Raw genomic sequence first — 26,803 nt, 5'->3', positions numbered from 1 at the left:
ACGCTGCACTTCCTGCCTGCCTGTCTTCCTTATCCTTTCGAGCTGGCTTTCTGGCCCAACCCAGCAGTAAAACTGCTGGTGACTCACAGGTCCCCACTGCCTTCCCAGCAAACCAGAGCTGCCTCCCGAGCCCGCATCCTGAGGGTCTGAAACCTCAGCCTGGAGCTCAGCTCCCCATGCCCCCAACGACTTCTTTTCCTCCTGCCCTCCCCCAGCCCCACCCGTGCCCCCGCCCTCCAGGGAGCTGCCAGCGCCTCCAGCCCCTCCCGCCCGGTCCTCTCCCACTGTCTGGCCTGCCCCTCCCCCCTTCAACCCTGCACAACCTGAAGCTGCTCCTCCTGGCTCCGTGGCCGCCGTCCCTTTGTCACACACTGGGGCTTCTCTGGCCCTTCCTGCCCTTTCCGCCCCCAGTGCACCCAACTCGACTTCTGTTTCGTCAAAGTTCCCCTGTCGTTGCCTGCCGGGGCTGCCATGACAAAATACCATAGGCTGGGCGGCTTCAACACAGAAACGTGTTTCTCCCGGTTACCTTACCGGCCTGCAAGGCCAAGGCCAAGGCCAAGGCCAAAATGCTGACTGACAGGGCTCCTGGGAGGGGCTCTTCCTGGCCTGTGTCTGCCTGCCTTCTGCTGCGTCCTCACCAGGCCCTTCTTTGCCTGTGGGCACGGGGTTGGGGCGCTGGGCCCCTGCCCCACGTGGGAGAAGCTCCTGGCTCCTGGTTTCGGATGGGCGCAGCTCGGGCCGTTGTGGCCAGTTGGGGAGTGAACCAGTAGTGGAAGACCTCTCTCTCTCTCTCTCTCTCTTTTTCTGCCTCTCCTTCTCTGTGTAACTCTTTCAAATAAATAAATAAATCTTTAAAAAGAAAGTGGGTTTTTCTGAACACTACATAAAGCAATGGCTCATTGCAGAAGTGACAGCGTCTTAGAATGCATTGAAAAGTTCAAGAGGTGGCAGGAAAACTAAGGGACAGCGTGCTCTGGGCAGGGCTTCCACTAGGGGACGCGGAGAGAGGACACAAATACAAGTCTCTGTCCGTTCCCCCAGACCTTACTCGTTTGTGAAACGGGGCCACCGGAAAAGAAATGCACACACAGCTCTCGGACAACATAGAAGCCAGTGAGGCGCAGGGCAGGGCGCGCTTGTATAAACTGTATCAGCAGTGTTCTGTGGGCCTTCAGCATGCCAGGGAGGCTTCCTGGAGGAAGGGAGCTTTGGGCAGAAAAGGGAAATGGGGTCAAAGGCCAATCTGCGCCATTAATGGGCACTGTTGTGGGGGGAGGGGGTAGGCTGCTCTGTCAGCCCGGGGCCGCACACCCGGTGGACACCCCACATCAGAGAGGAACTTGGGGGGCGGGAATCCCTGCCTTTGCTGTCCCCATTGCAGCCGAGGCGCTGTGCCCTGAAGATGCGCCTCGCCAGCCACTGCCCCCGAGGTCAGCAAGGACATCACCATGTCCCCTTGGCGCTGGGGGCTCAACCCCTTCTGCGACAAGCACCCCACACCCCTGGGCTTCGCCCACAGTTTTCTCCTGGGCGCAGCACGGTGGGTGCGAGAGGAGTCCAGATGCTGGGGCTCTGAGGCCATCCACAAAGCGAGCCAAAGGGTGGTTCCGGGTAAGCCCGCCTCCCTGCGGGTCCGACTCCGGGGACAGCCCGAGGCCACGCGCGCTCAGCCTCGGCCAGGTGAGGGGGTAGGTCCCCTCGCAACCCCCTCCGGCGCAGAGACGGCCGGCGTCCCGCGTCCGCGCGCCGCCCGGGGTCGGGGTCCCTGGAGCAGACGCGGGCCCGGGGCTGCCCATATAAGGCCGCGGGCGTCCGGGCACGCCCCGCGCGAGGCGGCCTCCTCCGCGCCGAGGAATGTGCGGCACGTCCCCCGCCGGCCGCCGGCCGCCGAGGACCCTCCCCGCCGGGCCGGGCCCGACTCCGCCGCGAGCCCGGGCGCGCGGAGCCCACGCCGGGCCGCACGCGGCTGCCTCGCCGCTGGGGGGAGCGCGGCGCCCTGGGGAGCGGCCTCACCTGCCCCGGGCGGCGCGGGAGGAGCCGGGCGGGCGGCGGCGGCGGCGGCGGCGCAGAGTGAAAGTCCTGGAAGTGGCGGGCGCGCCGGCTCCCGGCGCCCATGGCCCTGAGCAAGGGGCTGCGGCTGCTCGGGCGGCTGGAGGCGGCGGCGGGGGACAGCAGCGTCCTGCTGGAGGCGCGCGGCCGCGATGACGGCTTGCTCTTCGAGGCGGGCACGGTGGCCACGCTGGGTGAGTGCGGGCCCCGAGGGCACCGGCGCGTCCCTAGCCCTGGCGGCGCTCGCGCGGGGCTGTGTCCCGCCGGGGTCCGGGGCGCGAGGCGCTGCCCTGAGCGCCCCGGGTGGGAGGACTTGGGAGCCGGCGACCCTGCGCCTGGCGCGGTTTCCTGTACGCTTGTGAGTGGCCACTGCCTGGGGTGGGCTCGCGCGCGGGCGCCAGCCCCGAGGAGACGGGGACGATCATTGGAGCCATGCGCTCCGAGGGGCCGCTGCCTGGCGTGGAAACGTGGGCGAGGGGCGCGGGCGCTGCTGCGTGCGGGGCTGGCAGCCCAGGTCCCGCTTCGGGGGCGTGCGGGGAGGCGGCGTCGGTGCGGGTCACCTGCGGGCTGCGGAAGCCTTGGGGCAGCGCTGTGCGTCCCGCTCGCGAGTTTGTAGTTCCACGGAGGAGCTGTTACTGTGCCCGTGTCGCAGATGTGCGGGGCCACCGGACGTGTGCCGGCCCGGCCTGGCACGGCTTGCCTGCCTCCCTCGTGTCCCCGCCTCCCTGGTTTGGGGGCTGACGCTCATGAGGACGGCCCGGGTGGGAGAAAAGCCAGGACATCGGGGCCGACTGTTGGCGCTTTGGACCGGGACACTGGGAACGGGGCAGGCTGGTATTTTCCCGCTTCTGTGCGGTGACTCCAGCCAGGGTAAGGCGCTTGGAAGGACCGGCCCCCGTCTTCCTGGACCCTTGGGGGCGCGCACGCACGGGGACCTGGCTGGTTTTCAGCCACTTGGCCACGGAAACAATGTCTCCAGTATTCCCAGCCTCAAAAGTGTGCGGAGAGCTGTGGATTAAGTTATTATCAGATTATTCCAATTCGTGCTCCCTCTTGAAAGTCCAAGTTTGGGCATTTGGCGTGGCCCTGCAGGGAAACCACAGAACTTTCCACTCCCGTTTAGCCGTCGCTGCTTCATACCGCGTTTATCAGAACAGAGATGAATTTCACGGCTCGAAACTGGGGCTTCACCCAAGACGTGCAAGTGCCCTGGGGATTACAGCAGCATTCCGTGCACATTGGAAGTCCCTTGGAAAAAAAAAAAAAAAAGACTGTAGATGTTCAGAAGTGGAGATTCTGAAATGATTAATGAAAGTAATATAATGCCTGTGTTCCATTAGGAAATGGAGCCTGCGCTGAGACAGGGCGATGTTGCTGGGCACCGGCTCCCAGAACAGGACGCAGCGAGAGGAGCTGGCCTGCCTTTGGCTCAAGTGCTGGCGCCTAACCCAGCGTTTGTCTTTCTGTAGAACTCAGGCTGATTTTTTTTTCTCTTCCGTGAAGCTTACTTTTTAAAAGCAGCTACAACACTTGATGGCATTGCTGGTCCAGAGAAGGAATCTCACAGGAAGCCTTCTGCTATCGGAGAATGTCCTACATTTCACATTATTGGATAGAATGGCTTTGAACCTAAGGCTCCCATGTGTGTTACAAAAAGCTAACCTTGTTACTTTCCTTTCCCTGACAAGGTTAGGAATGAATGCTTTTGTGTCTAGAAGGTTGCAATCTCTCTTTACACTGTGGCAGCCTGCAGAGCTGGAGGCCTGACCGTGACCTCTCACCTCTCACCTCTCACCTCTCACCCTTTCCACTGTGGCTGGCCTGGGAGCCCAAGGCAGGCTGTGGGCTGTTGCAGCCTCTGCCCGGCTGCGCACTGCGGCTCTTGCTGCAGATTGAGGTCAGCCGTAAGCTGGAAGCATGCCTCTCCCAGAGGCACTCAGCTACTCCTTCAGGTGTCCCGAGCCGGCTTGCGATTTTAGGAAAAACTGGTGATCCATGATCGATTGAATGTTGAAATCCTTATTTATCTGAAAGGCAGAGTGCCAGAAAGGGAGAAAGAGAGAGAGATTCCATCTGCTAGTTCACTTCCCGGATGACGGCTCTGGCTGTGGCTGGGCCAGGAACTGGTCTCCCACCTGGGTGCCAGGGGCCCAAGTACCTGGGCCATCATCCACTGTGTTCGCAGGCGCATTAGCAGGAGGCTGGATTGGAAGCCGAGTAGCCAGGACTGGAGCTTGCACTCTGACATGGGATGCCAGCGTGGCAAGCGGCAGCTTAGCCGGCTGCACCCCAAGGACAGTCCCTGGGCTGCCCGCTCTCACCAGTTCCCTCCTGTCCTCCTGGGGCCTCCACCTGTGGTCTCCTGCCAGCAGGAGTGGTGCAAGGAACAATTCCAAAATCCGGCTTTTTAAAGAATTGAGTGGAGAATCTTTTATGTGGCTCAGTAAGAGCAGGAATTGTGGAGGCAGCAAAGCCAAACATCGCCGCAGCCCTTCCAAAGGTCTTTGTGGAAATTCTTGGAAAGCTCCCTGGATGGGTGGCGCGGGCTTCTCCGGCGTCGGTGGAAAGCTGTGGCTGGAGCGGCTCCCCTTGCCCACGATCCGAAGGTGGCATTCAGCGTCTTCTCCCGCGTGCACTGGACCTGCTTGCTGTCTTTCCCTGTCTCTTGTGGACCTGGGGTGGCCCAGGTGCAGGATCTGGGCCACAGCTAATGGATTCCATCTGTTTACAGAGTGCGTGTCAGTGCTCCAAAGTTCACCACTCTCCAAACACCCCAGGGACAGGCTGCCAGAGTGTCCCTGTGTGTGCACCTGGGTGTGTGTGTGGGGGGGGGGGCACCTTTCAGTTTGCTGGGAACCCGCAGCAGGGCGGGGCGTTGTGGGTGGGGAAGATGCACTGAGATTTCATTAAGCTAATTAGTGACCCCCAAATTACCTTGAGCTTCAGGCGGGAAGGGTTCTCCCAGCTGCTGGGTCTGCCTGGAGTTTGCTTTGAGTCGGCGAGATGGCCTTGGAGCCCAGCAGGGCTTGGTCTGAACTGTCTGTTGCCTTGGTCACTTTCTCAGGCTTTGTGGGTGGAGCTGTTTGAAGTTTGATTTGATTGACAGCATAGAAGAGAGCCTGGGAGTGTTGTTGTATGAGTTCTCCTGACCAAAGTGGGTGCCCAGGTAGGGCCAGGTGGCAGTGCCAGACTCCTGGCCTGGGGGCCCTTGGACAGTGACCCAGGTTCTACCAGGTTCTACCGGCCCGCTGGCCTCCGTGACTTGGGCTCGGACCCCTTTCTAGCCGTGGTATTTCCACAAACACCAGCTGGGCTAGTGTGTGCATTTCCTGTTATGTTTGTAACTCGCTTGTAAGATCTTGGCTCCACATCTTGCCAGGTGGTGCTATGTCCCCCCAGGCTGGAGTATGGGGGAGCCAGCGGCAGGGATGGGGGAATGGATGTAAGACTAGAGGGGTGCATTTGTGGGTGCCCAACGCCCCGAGCAGAGGTGATAGGAAGTCAGGTGGGCCCGAGGCGGGGGCAGTGGTGGAGGAAAGGACACTGGGCCAGGGCTAGCTCCATGCTGGTCACGTTCTGGACCCGGCCCTCCAGTGAGCCGTGCAGGTGCGCTTCAGGTCGGGGCTGGGACATAGCTTATTAGCAGGTTGCTAGCTTGATTGGGAATTTAAACATAGTTTGACAAAGCGGGTACAGAACTCCATTGGCACTCCAGCTATGGGGATGGGGCAGGGGTGAGGATGGGGAGGGCCTGCTCCACGATCTTGCTTCTAGAGTGTTCTTTGGGCTCAGGTTCCCCTTTGTGACTTTTGGCTGCTGAAGACCCATGGCTGGGCCCCGTCAGCCTTGCCACCTGAGGACAGGGAGAATTTTCTGTTTTCTTTCTGCTTGAATGGCCCTCTAAGCCCTGAGTGAACTGACCCAGGTTCAGACTTGGGAAAGACCTTGGAAATGAGGCTGGGGTCCCTCAGCTTCTCTGAGCAGGGCTTGATGGGGGGGGGGGGCTGGCCCGCTGCCAGGCGGCACCCACGTGGGGCTGGGAAGGCAGGCTGGGGTGCTGTTCCCATGGGTGAGCCGTTCGTTCTTGGAGAAACCTTCAAACGTGTGCCTGCCCACCACCCCAGATTCCAGCTGTGCACGCGTCTCTCTGGGAGGGTCTCCAAGCGGGAGCCCATTTTGGTTCCAGGTGTTGCAAGCTGTTTGGGATTTTTAACTGGTTCCAGCAGACTCAGGATCCACTCGATAATAACAGCAGCATTTAGTGGAGCCCTTACCCATCCCAGTGCCGTGCCGCATGCTTTACGTACTCGGCTGTAATCTCACCATGAAGCCGGTGTTCGTGAGCTCCGTTTGCACCTGGAGGAGAAACTGAGGCACCGAGATGGGAAGGAGCATGGCTGTGCCCTCCAGAGCCAGGGCTTTTGAGATGGAGATGGCCCTGGAGTGTGGCGTGGTCGGGAAGGCCTCGTGCTGAGGGGGAAATGAAGCCCTGTGTGTGTGTGTGTGCATGTGTGTGTGCGTACACCAGGACTCGCCCCGTCCCACTATCTGCTTATCTGGGGTTTTCAGAGGCACCTGCAGCCAGGGAAGGGGCGGCTTGCTGGGGGCGGGGAGAGGCGAGTAACACGCGCAGTTGGAGACCCAGCTGGGGCTGCTCTGAGAGGAGGTTCTCAGCTGGGGCCTCCTCGGATCTCTGGGAAAATGAGTGCACCTCCAGCCACTGGTGGTGAGGGCAGGACACGCCTCCTGCTGGGGGCTGCTCTGTGTGGGTGTCCCGGCACCTCTGGCAGCTGGGGTAGCCTTGGGGTGCTTGGTCCCCCCACACACACCCCTGCACGATGCCAGCGGCAGCCCAGGTACCCTGGGGACAGGCGTCTGAGCATGAGACCTGCCAGACAGGTGAGGAGTCAGGTGGGCTCATCCTGGGGGGTGCTGGGGTGCCCTAGGGGAGCGTAGCCACCTGCCCCATGAGCTCATTCTGGGGCTCTGCCAGGTGTGTGGACGGAGCCGGGCTTTGCACCTGTCTCAGCCGGGGCTCCGTGTGGGAAGGCTGGGGGCACCTGATGGGTCCTGTGGGCCGTGGTTGCTGGTGTGTGGGACTGGCCGGGTGCCACTCGCTCACAAGGCCCCTGAGTTCTGAGAGTGCCCCCAGGCAGGAGCATATCAGCCCAGCCTCCGTGCGGGGCGAGGCCCGCCGGTGAGCGTGACTGTCTCATCCTGGCTTAATCTCGTCTCCGAGGGGGATGCGGGACTCTCCTGCTAGGCTGCTGGGATGTCACGGGAGCTGGCGCTCCTTGGGTCTGCGCTGAGTGCCCACTCTTCCCTGCCCTGCCTGCCTGAGGCCGGGCCAACCCTGAGGTGGGGAAGGGGCTGCCACTCCCTGCCTCTTGGAACTCATTACCATCATGACAGCATCCAGCCTCTTCCTCGGGTCGCTCTGTGTGTTGCTGTGAAGCCATGCCCACCCTGGACGGACCTGCTTCCTGGCAGGTGTGCAGCTGGCTCAGGGCAGCAGGGGTGAGACGCAGCGTGGGGGCGCCCCTTGCTTCCCTGTGGATGTGGAGCTTAGTGGGGGGGGGGCACAAAGGCAGGTGCTTCATGGCTGATGCTCAGACCCAGCCGAGGACAGGGCTGGTCCAGTCCCGAGCCTGGAAAATGGCCGGGTTTTAGGGTTGCACAGGCTCCTGTACCACTTCTGCCATCCGCCTCCCTGGTGGTGCAAGGCTGGTGGCCGTAGGTTTGTACCGGGCATCTGCACTGGGCCCGACAGACCAAAGCAACATGGAGTGTAGCCACGGTGACCGGGCTGTGGCTGGTTGCGGAAGGCCCGTAGCCAGTGAGCGGATGGGGCGACGGGCGGCTGGTGCCGAGGCTAAGCCGTAACAGGGTGCCTGGGCTGTATCAGGTGCTTTGGGTGCCTCCAATCTGCCAAAAAGCAGGCTGTCCAGGGGCGGTTGGAGATCTGAGGCTGCTGCAGCCCTGGGAGCAGCCCGGCCTGTGACTCAGATAAATGCTGCTAAATGTAATTGGCCCAAGGAATTTTCCTTTCAACATTACCAGTGGTGGAAGTCATCTTGACTCAAACTGCAAACGACTTCCTTCCCTTTCCCCAGGCCTGACTCTAGAATGTTCCAGGGGCAGCGTCATGTTTCTTCCCTCCTCCTGGCAGGTGAAGGCGGGGACCTTGGCTGGCTGCTGGTGGCGGGGCGGGGGCACAACTGATGTGCCCAGGAAACGCTCCCCGCCCGACCTGGGAAGCTTGTCACACCCCCACCCCCACCCCCCCCAGCCTGGGCTGGGGCTGGGAGGCTGCGCTTCCCAGAGCAGGACAGGAGCTCTGCCTTCTGCCCTGGCTCCTGAAGCTGCTCCTCACCCCCACCCCTCCCCATGCCCCAGGATCTTAATCTGGAAACAAGTTGCCACTATGTTGCCCTTTCTACTCCCTGGGTCTTTAGCTTCAAGTTCAGGGAAAGGCTTAAGCCAAGATACCATCACTCACTTTCCCCAGAAATCTGAACCTGGCAAGCTAAAATCTAGGATGGCTTTGGGGTCCCAGCCAAACCTAGAACTCTGGGACTGTACGTTTTTTATCAGGTGCTTATGAATTAATGAAAATAGGCGAGGGCATCTCTCTGTGACCCTGCCCCTTCCCCGGAACCAATAGAAAACTTGCAAGAAGGAGCAGAGTAAGGTGTTTATCCAGGCGTGGTCACCTGTGCTGAGTCTGTGGCTGCTTGGTAGCCATTGTTTAAAGCCACTGAACTTTTTTTTTTTTTTTTTTTTTTTTTTTTTTTTGGACAGGCAGAGTTAGAGAGAGAGAAAGGTCTTCCTTTTCTGTTGGTTCAACCCCCAAATTGCCGCCATGGGCCAGCACGCTGCGCCGATCCAAAGCCAGGAGCCAGGTGCTTCCTCCTGGTCTCCCATGCAGTTACAGGGCCCAAGCACTTGGACCATCCTCCACTGCACTCCCTGGCCACAGCAGAGAGCTGGCCTGGAAGAGGAGCAACCGGGACAGAATCCGGCACCCCAACCGGGACTAGAACCCGGGGTGCCGGCGCCCCAGGTGGAGGATTAGCCTAGTGAGCCGTGGCACCGGCCACCACTGAACATCCTTAACACCAAGCCTTTGGTGACCATGCTGTGGCTCACGTGGGAGAGAGTTTGTGTGTCCCAGGAGCACGGGCTCTTCCACTGGTGGGTCCCGACTGACTGGGCCTTGTGAGCTTCAATGCATCACAGCTGTTATCCACGTGGGAAACATTGTCTTTACAAAGAGGAGCCAGTTCTCCCCGGCTCCTGCTGTCTGATTTGGCAAAGCTGGGGGTGGGGGCCCCCACTGGGCCCTGGGACTGGGGGGGTCAGCTGCATGCTGTCACCCTTGGCTCAGTCCTCAGCTCTGCCTGTCTGTCCCAGTCGACAATGGGGATTGTTTGCATTTGTTTAAATGGTGTGGATAAAGAAGAGGATATTGCGGACCTGCGTTGGAAATGACTTCCTGCCCTCCCAACCCTGGACCTGTGAGGAGGTCTGTAGTGGTGTCTGCCTCTCTTCACTGGGACCCACAGAGGGGCGGGGCCAGACCACACCAGAGCAGCAGGGGAGCTGCAAGGAGGGAACCGCACATGACGCTTGTCTCCAGCACAGACTCCCAGGATCTTCCTTGTTCCTTCCTAAAGCCCCCTGCCGCCCCCCACCCAGGCAGACCCTAGAGAGAGGGTTTGGGGGTGAGGACCGAGGGGTTCTGTCTGCCGTGGAAGCTGCTTTTAACCAGAAGCAGCAGGCCTTGGCTTTTCCTGTTTAGTTTTGCTGTTCATGGACAGGGGAAGAGGGACCGTCACCATTAGGCTGTTAAACCTGGTGACAGTGCTGGCGACAGGAGCCCGGGAGAAGCCTGGGCCTCCTGGGCAGGCAGGAGCACCCCGCACCCACCTCGGCTGTGAGTCCGTGGGTCTGAGGCTGCCTGAGGCCCTTGCTGGTTCCCACGAGGCTCCGCACGGGCTGCCGGCTGCCCTGGGGGGCAGGCCCACCGGGATCCCCTCAGCTGGGAGGGGGGGGTGACGGTTGTCATCCCACTGTGGAAGGGGTGTTTGTGCTTACCCCTAAACCATGGAGCAGATTCCCTAAGGCATATGTGCGAGCAGTGGGATGGCATCGCCCGCCCCGGGAGGCTGCAGCCTTGGAGGGAGGTGAGTGTGTGCCTGGCTCGGGGGCGCCCTGCCTTCTAGGTTTCTGGTTCATGGCCGTCAGAAAATGCGGTGACTGAGGACTGCATAGAGTCTTGCCTTCAAGGACAGCATAGACCAAGAGCAAAGACTAGCCAGGCGATGCCAGGGGGTGTGGTCTTCGGAGGTGGGCTCACTGCCGCTGGGCCTTCCCGCGGGGGTCCCCTGCTTCCTGCCCTCAGTGTCTCCCTCCTGAATGGCCTTGCAGTGGGGATGCAGGTGAAGTCCAGGAGCTTGAGGGATCCCGAGTGACATGATCACGTCCAGGACAGGAATAGACGGACACGTGTGTGTGTGTGTGTGTGTGTGTGTGTGAGAGAGATGGACAGACACTGCATGAGATGGACAGACGGACACTGGGCATGAGATGGACAGATGGATACGTGTGTGTGCATGAGGTGGACAGACACTGTGCATGAGGTGGGCATGTGTGTGTGCATGAGGTAGATGGATACATGTGTGTGCATCAGATGGACAGATGGATACATGTGTGTGCATGAGGTAGACAGATGGATATGTCTGTGTGCATCAGATGGACAGATAGACACTGTGTGTGTGCATGAGATGGACAGATGGACACTGTGTGCATGAGATGGACACTGTGTGTATGAGATGGACAGACGGACACTGTGTGCATGAGGTGGACACTGTGTGTGTGTATGAGATGGACAGACGGACACTGTGTGCATGAGGTGGACAGGTATGTGTGTGTGCATGAAATGGACAGACACATGGGTGTGCCCACACACAACGGGGAGGGGATGGGGGAGGAATGTTGCTAACCCCTGGAGCTGATGAACTGGATTCAGTGGATCGAGTGAGTTCATAAACCGAGCTTAATGTCAACAGATCAAAACCAGTAACCCCCCCTGAGGCTCAGTAACCAGTAAGAGATTCACTCCCCCAGCCCATTGAGGTCAACAGAGGCCTCTGGGTGGGAGCGTGGACCCAGTGTCAGTTCTTCTCTGGTCCAGCCAAGAGCCCAAGCTTTATAGAAAGCGCAGCGGGTGAGGTCATGGGCATCTGGAGCCCGCGCGCCTCTGCTCCTCCTGGCCCTAGTCCCCCCACTCTGGCTCCTGGCAGCCTCACCCACCCTCAGTTGCTTCCCAGGCCAGAGTTGCCTTTCCCTAAGCCCCGCCCCCTCACTGCAAGGGAATTCCGCCAGCCCCACCCCAAGCAGCCCCCACAGCTGGTGCCCTGCCCCTGCCTGTCCCTCCAGCCTCCTCTCCTATGCCCTCCCCCACTTGCCCCGCCCTCCTGCTCTTTGCCAGGTGTCTGTCTGGCTCCCTCAGTCAGCGCTCATCCCAGGGAAGGGACACTGCTGACCACTGTGGCTGGAGCACGCACCCGCTGTCTCTGTCGCTTACCGCTGAGGGCTCCTTGTGTCTGCGTTTACCTGTGTGTCTCCTGCTATCCACCCCACAAATGCAGCCGCCTGGGTGTGGGTTGAATTATGTTCCTTCCTAACCCCTGAGCCTCCCCAGTCTGAAAATCTCAAATCTAAGGTACTCTAAAATCTGTGGATGGTGGCACAGATGGAATAGTCCACACCTGACCCACGTGGGAGGTCTCAGAACACAGGTGCACTAAAAATGTTGTGCAAAATCACCGTTGGGGTGGGCGTTGTGGAGCAGTGGGCTGAGCTGCCACTTGGGACCCCGGTATCCCACATCCGAGTGCCTGCTGCACATCCCAGCCACTCTGCCTCGGGTCTGGCTTCTTGCTAATGTGCCCGGAAGGCAGCAGATGATGGTTCGAGTCCTTGAGTCTCTGCCTCCCGTGGGAGAGAACCAAATGGGGTTTTTGACTCCTGGCTGTGGCATTTAGGGAGTGAACCAGTGGGTGAAGATTTCTGTGTGTGTGTGTGTGTGTGTGTGTGTGTGTTCCTCTCTCTGTGTCATTCTGCCTTTCAAATAAATATTTTTTTTTTTTTTGACAGGCAGAGTGGACAGTGAGAGAGAGAGACAGAGAGAAAGGTCTTCCTTTGCCGTTGGTTCACCCTCCAATGGCCGCCGCGGCCAGTGCGCTGCAGCCGGCGCACCGCGCTGATCCGATGGCAGGAGCCAGGAGCCAGGTGCTTCTCCTGGTCTCCCATGGGGTGCAGGGCCCAAGCACCTGGGCCATCCTCCACTGCACTCCCTGGCCACAGCAGAGAGCTGGCCTGGAAGAGGGGCAACGGGGACAGAATCCGGCGCCCCGACCGGGACTAGAACCCGGTGTGCCGGCGCCTCAAGGCGGAGGATTAGCCTAGTGAGCCGCGGCGCCGGCCTTCAAATAAATATTTTTTTAAAATACCATTAGGCTAGCTGAATAAGATGTGTATGACATACAGATTAATTTTGTGTTTAGACTCAGTATAGCTCCTTATGTATAGACAGATATTCCAAAATCCAAAAAACAAATCCAAAACAGTTGTGGCTGCAGGTATTTGGGGAATCCTCAGCCTGTACTTGGAAATAGGGCTCGAGCGGAAGTAGTTAATTTGTACAGGAAGGTGCTGGACATTTAGCCTAGGGGTCAGGACAGCCCTACCCCCATCAGCGTGCCTGGGTTCACTTCCCAGCTCCGGCTCCTGACCCCAGCTTCCTCCCAATGCAGACATTGGTAGGGAGCAGGTGATGGCCCAGATAATTGGTTCCTTTTCTGACATGGGGGTCGTGCATGGCGTTTCCAGCCCTGGTCATTGTGGACGTTTGGGGAGTGAACCAGCAGATGCAGATGGGCTGTGTCTCTCTTTCCCTTCCCCTCTCCCTACCTCTCCAGTAAAAAGAAAAAAAAATTGAGTTGAGATCATGTTGGAGCAAGGTGGGCCCCTACTGCAATATGCTGGAGTCCTTCTAAGGACACACACACACACACACACACACGGGAAGGTCACGTGGAGGCAGGGATTAGAATTCTGCAAAGCTGGGGCCGACACCAGCTACAAGAGGCAAAGAAAACAGCCCTGCCGACGCCTGCGTGGTGGGCTGCAGCCTCTGGGACCCCAGGGCCACTTCGTTCCATCAGCACCAGGAAACTCAGCCAGGAGCTTGTGTGTGTCTCAGTACCCCTCTCACCTCTACCTGGCATCAAAGGAGGCTTAGTGAGCTTTGTCGCAGTGTGAAGGATTGATCCAGATGGTTTTCTGGTTTTTGTTTGCTTGTTTGTTTTTTAGATTTATTTATCCGAAAGAGTTACAGAGAGCAAGAGAGAGACACAGAGAGATCATCCATCCAGTGGTTCACTCCCCAGATGGCCACAACAGCCAAGGCTGAGCCAGGCTAAACCAGGCGCTTCATCTGGGTCTCCCACATGGGTGACAGGAACTCAAGCACTTTGGCCATGTTCTGCTGCTTTTCCAAGGCCATTAGCAGAGAGATGGATCAGAAGTGGGGCAGCCAGGACATGAACCAGTGCCCATATGTGGGCCAGCATCGCAGGCAATGGCTTTACCAGCTATGTCACAACTCTGGCCCTGGTTTCCTGTTTCTAGAAGATTGATTGATTGATTTGACTTTTTTTTTTTTTTTTTTTTTTTGACAGGCAGAGTGGACAGTGAGAGAGACAGAGAGAAAGGTCTTCCTTTGCCGTTGGTTCACCCTCCAATGGCCGCCGCGGCCGGCGCACCGCGCTGATCCAATGGCAGGAGCCAGGAGCCAGGTGCTTTTCCTGGTCTCCCATGGGGTGCAGGGCCCACGCACCTGGGCCATCCTCCACTGCACTCCCTGGCCACAGCAGAGGGCTGGCCTGGAAGAGGGGCAACCGGGACAGAATCCGGCGCCCCGACCGGGACTAGAACCCGGTGTGCCCGTGCCGCTAGGCGGAGGATTAGCCTAGTGAGCCACGGCGCTGGCCTGATTGATTGATTTGAAAGGCAGAGTGACAGAGGAAGAAGGAAAGGAAGAAGGAGAAAAACAGAGGTCTTCCATCCACTGGTTTACTCCCCAGATGGCCACAACAGCCACGGCTGGGCCAGACTGAAGCCAGGAGCCCCCTGGGACTCCCCCAAGATCTCCCACGTGGGTTACAGGGGCCCAAGCATTCGGGTCATTTTCTGTTGCCTTCCCAGGTATATTACCAGGGAGCTGGATCAGAAGTAGAGCAGCTGGGACTCGAACCACTACTCCGATATGGCATGCCTGGTGGCTTAACCACTATGCCCTGATACCAGCCTCTCCTGGGAGATTTTTCAGAAAGAGCCACAAGGGTAGAGCTGATCTAGCAGGTAGCAGGTGTGTGCAAAGCCAGCGTAGGCAGTCTGTCCAAATCGGCAGAGTGAAGGCCTGGCGACAGACGCATAGTCATTTAACTCAGTGGGGGAGTGAGCAGTACAGGTGCAGCAGATGCTGCTGGTGCCGTTGATCGGTGACCCTGCCAGGGCTCTTGCTTTGTTCAGCTGAATCTTCAGAGAGCGCTGGGCCAGAGGCCCCACGTGCCCACAGGACGGTGCCAGCTGTTCCGCGTCCAGGGCAGTGTGTGTGGTCCTGGCTGCGTCCGAGCTTCTCCCCCACCTTAAATCCCAAGGACCTGCCGTGAGAGTGTCCCCTGGGGGCAGATGTTCGCTGCAGGGGTAAGACACTGCTCAGGACCCCTGCCTTCTGTGTCTGTGTGAGGGGTGCTGGTGGGCAAAGGCTGAGTCTCGCTCCTCCTGCAGACACAGAGCATGGGTGCAGGTGACAGTGCCCTCGGCTTGCTCCCCCCCACCCCGGACTGGCCCTGCAGCTGTGTCCTCCTGCCTTTCTCCCTCCCCCAGCCCCATCCCCTTCCCATGAGACGTGGGTTCTTCATGTTTGGGCTTCTGGGTCCGCCCCACAGGCTGCCAGACAAGCCCAGTTCAGACTCAGACTCGCCCTCTGGGGAGCACGCCCACTTCGCTTCCAGCCGGCACCTTGCGATGCAAACTCAGGGCTGGGGCCATCAAGACAGGGTGCAGGTGCTCCAGGCGAGAGTCATGCCTGGGCAGGCTTGGGAGTGGCAGGGGGTGCACAGAGGGTGGGGCATCCCCGTGTGAAAAGGCCAGGGGTAGGGGCTGGAGCCCCCGGAAGGAGTCTGGAGCAGGTGTCAGGGACAGGCGGCCTGTGGCTGGGCTACAGGAGTGAGGGTCATCTGGGAGGTGGCCTCTGACCTTTGGTAAAGGGTAGCGGGGCTGGGGATGTCCTCCCCCATGCTACTCGGGCTCTCTGTAAGCAAGCAGGTGCATTTAGTTCCTGGAAAAAGGAGAAAGAGGCCCCAAAAGTCACAGAGCAGGCCTGCCTGCGTGCGTGGGGGGGGGGGGGGTGTTGAACGTGGTGGCTTCCCAGCCCAGGTGCCACTGTGTTTGTCAGACAGGAGGCTTTGGGGCAGAATCGTCCTGGGGCTCATGTGACAAGCAGCTCAGGGCAAACAGATCCACGTAGGTCCCTCACTCTTGCTGGTTTTCTTGCCAAGCAACAGCAAATAAAACCAGAGAGGCCTGAGAGAAGGGTGATAGCCTGTTTCCTGGATTTTGGTTAAAATACGGAGTGGGATACATCCCTCCATGCGCTCTTCCCCCAGCCTCCTGGGCTGTGTCCCAGCTGAGCCCCCTCCTCCTGGAGTGCGTCTACCATCGCGCTCACTCCCCCCAGCCGGGCCCTTCCCAGCAGTGGTGGCTGGAGCTGGGGCGAGTGTCCTTGTCCCTTGCCATGACGTCAGCCTAGGGCTCCTCTTAAGCACCTGCCTTCATGTCGCTGCCACCCTCCTCACAGCCACGCCTCTGTCTTCATTGCAAACCTGAGCTCTGGCTCACTGGGTCTCCCCACCCCTGGGTCTCCCCACCCCTGGGTCTCAATCCTGGGTGAGGTCCCACCCAGAGGCTGCTCCACCCAGGCTGCTGGCCTCTCACCCCGACTCCTCCTGGCCAAGCGTGACTTCGCATGCTGGACTTTGTCCCCAAGGAGTGAGCGCGATGCCTGTCCCTCGTCCCCAGGCCCCCTGCCCCTTCCCCTCCTCCCCCACCCAGTGCTCCTGGCTCCATCAGATCCGTCTGCAGCCCTGACTTCTGCCCGTCGCACCACCACCACCATCTCGCTCCTCTCTGGCTCTGATCCTGTGCACGGCTCTCCCTGCCTGCGCACCCTCTCTCCACCTGTTCTCTCCCGCCTCCTCTGCCCCCGACCCTCTGCTCCTGTCCCTGCCCATTGGGGTTTCATCGGGGGTCCTTGGTGCAGTTTGGGGATCCGATCGCACGGCTCCTGTGGTCTCCAGGAGGGCGGTCCCGCCTGATGCCTTTGGAGCAAAGGGGAGCAGTGTGGGGGCACTCGGCCTGCCTGGGTCCACACTGTGTGCACTGCCCTCGCTGTGTCTCAGTGGGCAGGCTCCCTGCTCTTCCCTGCCCGTGGGCCCCCCTGCCTCACCCCTTAGACCCTGTTCAGTCTCCCCTTGCCTCCACCTCCGCACAGGCCAGTCGCCATCTCTCCCGTGCAGGAAGGCTCCTGTCCCTGCCCCGCTCCCCCGCTGCACGGGGCCACCTCTGCCTTCCCCCTCCTCCAAAGCCTTCTCTCAAGTTCACCAGGGCTTCCCACTCCGGTGACAGCACCCCGACACTCCCTGAGCACTCCCCTCGTCTGGCTTCTGCCCTGCTCTGCCCTCCTTCTGCACCCACCCCTCCTCCAGCGTCCTGCTGGGCGGCATCGGTGGGCGGTGGGAGGAGGCACAGAGGCAGGGAGACCCAGCTGTGCAGGCAGGAGCCCGGGAGCAGGGCTGGTGGAGGAGTGTGAGGAACCTGGGAAGGCGCCAGCCGCCAGGCCCCGCCTGTGCCCCTGCGTTGGCACTGGGAGTAAACAGAGGGGTCTGCTGGGTGGGGAAGGGGTGAGTACCGGCAGGGTGGGGCGCAGACGGAGCCCCGTGTGAGACCCGGGTTGGGGGTGTGGCCGTGACTCACTGCCTCCAGGTCTAAAGAGAGGGCCCACGGGTTGGTCCGCGGAGTGCCAGTTTGTTGTTTTGTTTTTTAGATACAGATTGGTTTCTTAGATTTCGCCTTTTTAAGGAAAAAAAAAGACTCCGCTTCAAAGATCCGTGGCCGGTCCCGCCCTCCAGCCCCAGCCTTTCCGTGGGCCTGGTGCCTGGCTCAGTACTGGGCAGGGGGGCGGCAGGTGCAGGGCAGACCCCTCCCACGGGGGTTTCCAGCTCCTCCTGGGCTTTTCCCGGCTGGGCTGTGACGGCAGCAGGGGGCTGGCGGCAGGCAGGGCCTCTGCTTCCGGTCTTGCTGCCTGGGTGTCTCCCTCCCCCGCAGCTCCTGGGTGGGGCCTGGCTTCTTTTGGTGAAGGAGCGAGGCAGCCGGAAGGCAGGGAAGTTTCTTAGCCTGCTGCCGCGTCCGGCCAGTTGGCTCTGGGCGCCAAACAGATGTTTTGATTTCTGCTTTGCTTAGCAACCGTGCACAGCCTCTCTCTGCCCGGGAAAGCCACCTTCTTTCTGAAGAGCTGCTTCGGGAAGGCGTGGCCAGCAGCCGGCCTGAACTGAGCGCAGGAGCGCCCAGGAGGGAGGCTTTGACCTTGGTCGGCCTGGGTCTGTCCTCTCAAGACCCTGAAATGTGAGACGGTCTGGTGCCGTGCCCACACGCCGTCCTGGCTCCTTGGACCTCCTTGCTTGCCGGACCCGTGGGCGGGGCTCTGCGGGGCAGTGACCATGGAAAGTGTGACGAAGGGAAAAACGTGCCGCCTGCCCTATGGCTGAGCTGGGCTGGCGGCCTGCCGGCCTGGAGCTCCCCTGCCAGGCCTGGCCACAGCCCAGGGGAGTGGCAACTCCCCACCAGCCCCTTTGTCAGGGGGCTCCAACCCCTGGTGGGCCCTGCCTGCCCTCCCCTGGACCTGGAGAGGGGGTGCTTCCGGGGTCTTGCCAAGCTCAGGCCCACCAGCAGGTGCCCACATGGCCCCCTGTGTCAGCCCAGACAGCTGTTGCATTCACCGCTGGCTTTGCCACACGCCGTGCTGTCGATAGCGCAGACGAGGTTTCCCAGGTTACCAGGGAAACAGGACTGGAAAGTCATCCCCCAGCCACATTCCCGGGCAGGAAGGGCCCTGGGCCCAAGTCAGGAGAGCCTGGCCTCCGTCTCCTCCCTCCTTGTTCTGCCGTCAGATTCTGCATGGCTTTTCCTTCTTTTGTTGTATCATTCCTGGTACCCTTGGCCTCCTCCCTCCAACACGGGACCCCCTCCCAGGCCCGACCACGCCCTTGTCCCTCCCTGACCTGCTCAGACACTCCAGCCTGTCGGGTCACTCATTCCTCATCACCCATCGCTGGATCTTGGGCCCTGCTGGGCTTGTGACCTCGTGGCTGTGGCCTTCACGTGCCATCCCTGGCCCGCGTCCTCTCCATCTGCCCCAGTGACCAGCCCTGTCTGTGTCCACCTGTCCCCCTTACTGGTCCCATCCACTGGGCAAAGCCTTAGCCCCAGGTCATTCCCACTCTCTGCACCCGGACCTGCCTCTGAGCTGCTAGAAGTTTCTGGATGCGTCCTGTTGCCGTGGGATGGGCCTGGTGGGCAGCTCAGGACCCCCAAGCCCACTGGTGTTTCTGTGCCATGTGTGCTCCCCACTTCTTGAGTGGGAATTTCATGCCCTACCCTCGGCCCCGACTTGGCCCTCGTTCTTCCAGCCCAGCTCCCCGACCTCCCTCCTGGCCGATGATGCTTCTTGGGGGCACTGCCTGCAGGGGGGAACATCCCCCAGCTCCCCGAACTACCTCTTCCACCCCCACCTCTGGGCCAGAGCCGGCTCCTGCCCCACCCCCCACGATGGGCTGCGGTGATTAAGGCTGGCCCCACTACCTCCCATCCCAACTCGGCTGTCGGCTGTTTCTGCCTGCACGTGCGTTTAATGCTGGTGTTGCCCCATCTTAGGGAAATCTTGACCCTGCTTGCCCCTCCAGGGGCCTCCTGGTTTCCCTGCTCCTCACATGAGCACACGTGCATGCACACAGTGAGAACATGGGTGAGCACACACAAGCATGCATTGGGAACACGGGTGAGCACACACAAGCATGCATTGGGAACACGGGTGAGCACACATGCATATGCACATTGTAAACACACATGAGCACGCACATGCATCCACACATTGAGAATACATGTGAGCATATGCACAGAACACGTACACGTGTGAGCTCATACAGGCACCCACACACGTGGGCACTACATGCATGTGAATATGTATGCACCGCATTAGCTCACACAGGCACCCAGCACACGTGCTGTCCATGGCTGTGCTGAGTGTGCATGTACACGTGCAAGTTCCCTGGAGAGCGGTCCGTGTTTTCTCCCTCCCAGCTGGGTCCAGGTTCCACTCTTCACATGACTGGACTGCCCTCCGGGTCGCCAGATTCTCGCTGAAGCCCTCACCTGCCCTCCTGGCCACTGCATGTCCGGGAAAGTCACCCCAGGTTGCTGGGTCCTCTGACAGGGGCCTCCTCTCGTCCATCTCCCCCCAGTGTATGTCCTAGTCTGTGTCCCCTCTCATCCGTGTCCCTGGCCTTGAAACACCCCACCCAGATGCTAGGATTGAAGACCCCCTGTGTGCTGGGCAACTCTGCCAGACTCGGCTGTGCCCAGCTCTGTGCCAGCACCACGGGCAGGGCCAACACGCATGTGCATCCGTGCCACGCTGCCCCCAGACTGTCTCCACCCAGCCCTGCCCTCCCTGGTACCATCACGCTGATGCTGCCCAGGTGGCACCTGTGACGTCATCTCTGACCCTCCTTCCTGGGTGTCCCAATCCAGTCACGTCCTGAGTTCTTTCAGTCTGCCTTCAAAATACGTGCATGAAGCAATTATGGTGGTGGGCCTTTTTGAATGCTTATTCTTTCTTTCTTTATTTGAAAGAGAGAAAATCAATCTTCCATCTACTGACTCACTCCCCAAAGCTGCAGCAGCTACAGCTGAGCCAGGCCAAAGCCACGAGCCAGGAACTCCATCTGGGTCTCCGCATAGACTGCAGGGGCCAATGCCTTCCCAGGCGCATTAGCAGGGAGCTGGATCGGAGGCAGCACAGCGGGGACTCCAGCTGGCACCCCAGTGGGGGATGCCAGCGACGCAAGCAGTGACTTCACCCACTGGGCCACAAGGACAGCCCTGAGGTTGCAGTTTTGTTTGTTTGCTTTAAAGATGTATTTATTTGAAATTCAGAGTTACAGAGCGAGAAGGAGAGGCAGAGACAGAGAGAGGTCTTCCATCCGCTGGTTCTCTCTCTAATTGGCCACAATGGCTGGAGCTGCGCCAATCCGAAGCCAGGAACCAGGTGCTTCTTCCAGGTCTCCCAGGTCTCCCACATGGGTGCAAGGGCCCAAGGACTTGGGCCATCTTCCACTGCTTTCCCAGGCCATAGCAGAGAGCTGGATTGGAAGTGGAGCAGCCAGGATGCTGGTGCTTCAGGTGGCAGCTTTACCCACTACGCCACAGCGCTGACCCCAGAGGTTACAGTTTTAAAAAGAACCCTTGCTGGGCCTGACCCCATGGTGTAGTAAGCCGACATCCCGTATAGGCGCCAGTTCAAATTCTGGCTGCTCCACTTCTGATCCAGCTCCCTGCTAATGTGCCTGGGAGAGCAGTGGAAGATGGCCCAGGTGCTTCGGTCCCTGCACTCAAGTGGGAGACCCAGAAGAAGCTCCTGGCTTCAGGTCAGCCCGGTTCCGGCCGTTGAAGCCATGTGGGGAGTGAATCAGCGGATGGAAGACTTCTCTCTCCGCTTCTCTCTGTAGCTCTCTCTCGGATAAATAAATAAATCTTAAACAAGAAGCCCTGTCTTACAGGGATTCTTACTGCAGTGTGTACAGATGAAAGGTGTGATGTGAGTCTGGGATTCATCGAAGTATCGAGGGACAGTGATTCTCGGACTGGGGGCACCCAGGGGTTACAGTGCAGATAGGGGAATGGGGGAGGGGGCCTGGGGGGCCGGAAGCTGCGACTGGGCAGGCCGAGTACAGGCTGCACAGGTGTGCATCCATCCTACACAGAGCTTAAAATAACCTGGGGCTGGCTGCCAGCACCCGACGGTGGGAGGGCCTCGCTTCTCCCAGAGCGCAGCCTGCCGGGCGCCCGCCTGGTGGTGACGGAACCCGTTCTGCCGGAGGCCCGTGTCCTCGGGCCACCCCAGCCCCTGCCACGGCTGTGTTCAGTTTTTCCCTGCCTGGTGCTGGCTGACATCGCACCTGTGAGCTCTGTTTTGGAGAGCAGGAGATAGCTTCTTCTTCCTGCAGACCTACTGGAGATAACACGCAGTGCAGAGCGGAGCGGGCAGGGTGCGGGGTGATGTGGGTCTGGCCTGGAGGTGGCCAATGGCAGCGAGGGTGGCCGTGGACTCTGTGTCCTGGGAGTGGCTGCGGGGAGTGGCCAGCAGGAAGCTGGGAAGAACTGGGAGCGCCCATCTGCTAGCCAGGGGCATGCCCCCACGTGGAAAGGGGGCCGCGTGGCAAGGGCTCAGTGGTGTCCCCAGAGACACGGTGGAGTCCTGACCTTGAGTCCTGCAGGATGTATCCTTGTTTGCTTATTTTAAGGTTTATTTATTTGATGGCCCGGCGCCGTGGCTCACTTGGCTAATCCTCCACCTGCGGTGCCAGCGTCCCATATGGGCTCTGGGTTCTAGTCCTGGTTGCCCCTCTTCCAGGCCAGCTCTCTGCTGTGGCCTGGGAGGGCAGTGGAGGATGGCCCAAGTGTTTGGGCCCTGCACCCCATGGGAGACCAGGAGAAGCACCTGGCTCCTGGCTTCGGATCAGCGCGGTGCTGGCCATAGCAGCCATTTTGGGGGGGTGAACCAACGGAAGGAAGACCTTTCTCTCTGTCTCTGTCTCTCTCTCTCTGTAACTCTACCTGTCAAATAAATTAAAAAAAAAAGAAAAGATTATTTGAAAGGAGCAGTTACAGAGAGTGAGGGAGGGACAGAGACCTTTCATCCATTTGTTCACTCCCCAGATGGCCGCGACAGCCAGGGCTGGGCCAGGCCGAAGCCAGGAGCCAGAAGGCTTCACCTGGTTTTCCCGCGTGGGTGGCAGGGTTCCAAGTGCCTGGGCCAGGAGCTGGAATCATGGGGTGCCGGGAGTCCCGGGGGTGGCTTACAGTGCCAGCCCTGGGCCCTCGCTTAGAGGCGGGGATGGCTCAGCTGTAACACTGAGGTGTGCCCCTCATCCAGCGTGCCTGCCGTCCCTGTGAGACCGTGGTCACGTGATGGACCGGCAGGCTGGAGTGACAGCTGTGCGTCGGGGACCGCCAAGGCTGGCTGTCCAGCACCGGGCGTGGGCAGTGGGGCGCTGCCCACACCTGCCTCCGGCCGCGGGCCCCAGGGCCTGTGCGAGAGCTCGTTTTTCCGTCATAAGCCGTCCCTGGTTGTTGCGTGAGTCTGTTCGTGGTAGAAGCTGCATGAGCCCAGTGCCCACAAGGGCCATGGCCGTGTTGAGCTGAAGGTTGTAGGAGTCAGGGGTGAAGCTGTTTTCATTCGGGGTCAATAAGTCACAGGGCCACTGGGAGAAGGTGGCCCTGTCGGGTATTGTTTTTAAAATACAAGCATGAGAAGTCCTTTTTTTTCCCCCACTTGTGTTTGTTTAGTTTTCCCAAGAGCAGGGGTGAGCTGTCCACACGGTGCTCTGTGAAGGCGCGGGGCCGGGCAGCTTTGTGTCCACAGCTTCTCGGGGTCACACTGCCACCCCCGGAGGGTGGATTGGAGCTCATCCCTTTGTTCTGCAGGTTCCTATCTGGGTCTTATTTGTGCAGGTTTATTTGCATGGTTGACTGAATGCACAAGGCCTCCTTGTTCTGTGGTTCACAGAGAAGCGGGTACCAGGGCTCGCGGGGCTGTGGGTGTCAGAATTACTGTGTCGGGTTTCTCAGTGAGAGCTGCTGTTGGTCTGCCCCGGGCCTGCCCCTGCTCGCACCGGCAGACACAGGGCCGGCCTTCCACCTGTGAGGCAGGGAGCAGGTCCATCTCCCAGGAGGACTGCACGCAGAGTTCTTCCTCCGGGGCCTGGGAGCAGGTGCAGGGGCGGGAAGGTGCGTCTTCCTCCTTCTCACCTTTTGTTATTTTTGAAATATTTTAAAGATTTATTTATTTATTTGAAAGGCAAAGTTAGAGATTTTCCACCCACTGATTCACTCCCCAAATGGCCACAATGATTGGGGCTGGCCCAAAGTGAAACCAGGAGCCTGGAACAACGTCTGGGTCTCCCATGTGGGTGGCAGGGCTCAAGCACTTGGGCCATCTTCTGCTGCTTCCCTGGCTGCATTAGCAGGGAGCTGGACCAGAAGTGGAGCAGCCGGGACTCAAACCAGTGCTCATATGAGAAGCTGGCTCTGCAGGCGGCTGCTTAACCTGCTATGCCACAGCACCGACCCTGCCTCACCTTTTTATTTTTTTGACAGGTAGAGTCATAGACAGTGAGAGAGACAGAGAGAAAGGTCTTCCTTCCGTTGGTTCACTCCCCAAATGGCTGCTATGGCCGGCGTTGCGCCGATCCGAAGCCAGCAGCCAGGTGCTTCCTCCTGGTCTCCCATGGGGTGCAGGGTCCAAGCACCTGGGCCATCCTCCACTGCCCTCCCAGGTCACAGCAGAGAGCTGGCCTGGAAGAGGGGCAGCCGGGACTAGAACCCGGCACTCATATGGGATGCTGGCTCCGCAGGTGGAGGATTAACCAAGTGAGCCACGGGGTGCTGCCCCCCGCCCCCCTTTTAAAGTTTTGGCCTTGGTCAGGTTTTTTCTTTGGAGTAAGTCACAAAGCTTCTCAGGCAAAGCCAGGGGCTCCTGGGGACAGATTCGGATGTGAACACCTGGCCCCCAGAGTTCTCTGTCCTCGCTACAGAAGACCCTGGTTGGTTACGGCTGTCCTGGCATCGGTGGCTTTGGTGGCTGTGGAGCTGGCTCGCATGCCACAGCGCAGGCACAGCGCCTTTGAACCGTGTCCTGCTCTGGATGCAGGCGCAGGTCTGGGGGTCTTCAGTCAGGGTTGGAGGGGACTGCCCTTCGGGGGTTCTTCCCTGTGCAGAACTGGTGCGCCTTCAAGGAAATAGCACTGTTCTGTTATCTCCAAGGAGAGGAAAGTGCTAACCGGGGCGGACGTGTCCCCAAGGGAGAGGGGATTTCATGCCAGGTGGCTCTCTCTGGGACTCCTGCATCTGGGACCTGCACCAGATGGCTCTCTCTGGGTATCAGATTTCAAGGGAGGCCGAGGGCAGGAGGCCTGGGGGCTACAGGAAGTGGGTGGGGCCCCGGGTCCTAATCCCCAGGACCTGGTGCTGGGTTAAGAGCCCTGCTCAGCTGGGAGGGGTGTGAGGTGGGCAGTGCACTTCCTAAAACTTGGAGGAGGGAGGCGAGGAAGAGGTGAGACAGAGGAGGAAGAAGGGGCGGGGAAAGGGCGGGGTGGGGGGGCAGAGACAGCTCCCCCTGGGAGCTGCAGAAGCTGGGAGAAGGATTTGCTCCCTCTTGCAGCCTCCAGGAGCCGCACAGTCCCGCAGGCAGGCCCTGGGCTCAGCCCGGGGACCCACTGCGGCCTGCCGACCGAGCCCCTCCTTCATGGTGTCTGTGGCTACAGCTCCGGAGACCTGCGGGCTCTCTTTCCCCGCTGCCCTGCTTCCCAGGCAGGCTGATGGCAAGGTGTCACTGTGGCGTCTCAGTCCTTTCCCCAGGGACCCTGCCGGCCGGGAACCCCCCCCACCCCCACCCCTCCCCACCCCCACCCGCCAGCAAAGCCTGCCAGTGTCAGGGCGGGAGGCTTCTGGCTCCCCATGAGGTTTATGACTTCATTCACTTCCTTTAGGGAGCATGCCTTTCCCCTCCCCCACAACATGCCCAATCAGTCAAATTCAGGCACGCATTGGAAAAAATGAAACTATTGAACAGGTTCTTTACCTTTTTGGAGTCACTAACCCCTTTTTGAGGGCCTGTGAGAAACTATGGCTCCGAGCCCCATAAGAAGGCGTGTCGGGGGCGGGGGAAAAGCCTGCATCCCTTAGGCGCCTGGGTTCAACACTGACTCCTGCACACTGGGGATGCTCACCTGGGAGGCACAGTGGTGGCCCGAGTATTTGAGTCCCTGCCATCCATGCGGGAGACCTGGATTAAGTTTCTGGTTTCGGCCTGGCCCAGCCCTGACCACTGGGGATGAACCAGCAGGTGGGAGCCAGTTCTCGCTCTCTCTGCCTCAGATCAATTAAAAAAAAAAGAAATACATGTACAGATTTGCATGCGATTTTGAAGGTGCCCCCACATTCCTCCGCCAGTGGTCCTGGGTGGCTCCAGAGGCAGCCGGGACTTCCCGTGCCCCCCGGGTGAGTGAGAAGCCCTTGTCCCGGGTGGTTCGGGCGGCCCCTCCACCCTGTGCTGTGGGTCCTCACTCGTTACAGATTCATAAATTCTCCTGTGCTTGGAAATGTGTTGGTGACCCCCAGATGGCCCGCACGGCCCTTTTGTAGTCACCCGTGGCACAGGAAGACGGGCACAGGCCTTACACACCACTTCCGGGTGCTCCATAAACCTCATGCCTGCTGGCAGTGAGCTCATAAACCAGCAGTGTTTATGCAATGAAGTGTCTTCAGACAGAAACCCATAAAACACGGTTATGCATTGATTGGTTACTGGAAATGTTGGCCGGAGGCTACCAGGAACCTAACCCTGTACGCGCCCTGGGAACAGCGGGCTGGCATTTGCTAATGCCTGCATAGGCCGGCACTGCCCCCAGGGACAGGACCCGAGGGTGCCTGCATGCTGGGGGTCTGGGCACTGCCTGCAGCAGAGGGGAGCCGAGCCTCTGGTCTGTCCCGTCTCTCTGGGTGACCCTGACCATGCCCTGCCCTTCCGGGCCCCTGGAGGAGAATGATTTGGGAGCAGCAGGCCCCGGCTGCGATGCAGCACCCCCATAGGAGCATCAGCTTGAGTCCTGGCTGCTCTGCTTCCGATCCAGCTTCCTGCTGATGCGCCTGAGAGAGCAGCGGAAGATGGTGCAAGTGCTTGGGTCCCCGCACTCACGTGGGAGACCAGGCGGAGTTTCTGGCTTCTGGCCCAGCCCTGGCCGTCATGGCTGTGTGGGGAGTGAACAAGCAGAGAGAGGCTCGCTCTCTCTCTCTCTCCTCTCTCTTTCTGTCATTCTGCCTTTCAAGTAAATAAAAAAGTCTTTTTTTAAAAAAAAATTATTTATTTGAAAGGCAGAGTTACACAGAGAGAGAAGGAGAGGCAGAGAGAGAGAGGTCTTCCATCCGCTGGTTCACTCCCCAGATGGCCGCAACGGCCAGAGCTGAGCAGATCCGGAGCCAGGAGCTGCTTCTGGTTCTCCAGTGTGGGTGCAGGGACCCAAACACTTGGGCCATCTTCTCCTGCCATCCCAGGTCATAGCAGAGAGCTGGATCAGAAGTGGAGCAGCTGGGACTTGAACTGGCACCTGCATGGGATGCCGGTACTGCAGACAGCAGCTTTACCTACTCTGCCACAACACCGGCCCCAAAACCAATCTTTTTAAAAATGAGGTGTCAGGGTGGCTATCGGCTTAAACCAGGCTTCCCCCGGAAACACCCAGTTCTGCACCTCGCCCAGTCCTGCACCTGCCTCTCTTGAGTGCAC

General features: G+C 59.7%; 1 protein-coding gene across 4 annotated transcripts in view; it reads left to right on the top strand.

The window, feature by feature from the left end:
* Nucleotides 1-1,891: 1,891 nt before the first annotated feature.
* SYNJ2 (synaptojanin 2) overlaps nt 1,892-26,803 on the top strand; it is a 91,771-nt gene continuing 66,859 nt past the window's right edge. The window contains exon 1 of one of the 4 annotated variants that reach the window (XM_070073332.1): nt 1,892-2,246. In XM_070073332.1, coding sequence (XP_069929433.1) covers nt 2,117-2,246 — 130 coding nt within the window. In that variant the 5' untranslated portion in view covers nt 1,892-2,116. The remainder of the gene's footprint in view (nt 2,247-26,803) is intronic. The other 3 variants (XM_070073331.1, XM_051855211.2, XM_008263731.4) reach the window with 3 other exon arrangements.

Source organism: Oryctolagus cuniculus, chromosome 5 (assembly GCF_964237555.1).
Source record: "Oryctolagus cuniculus chromosome 5, mOryCun1.1, whole genome shotgun sequence".
Lineage (NCBI taxonomy): Eukaryota > Metazoa > Chordata > Mammalia > Lagomorpha > Leporidae > Oryctolagus > Oryctolagus cuniculus.
Note: the sequence above shows the minus strand (reverse complement) of the source record. Positions and strands in the feature narration are given on the sequence as shown.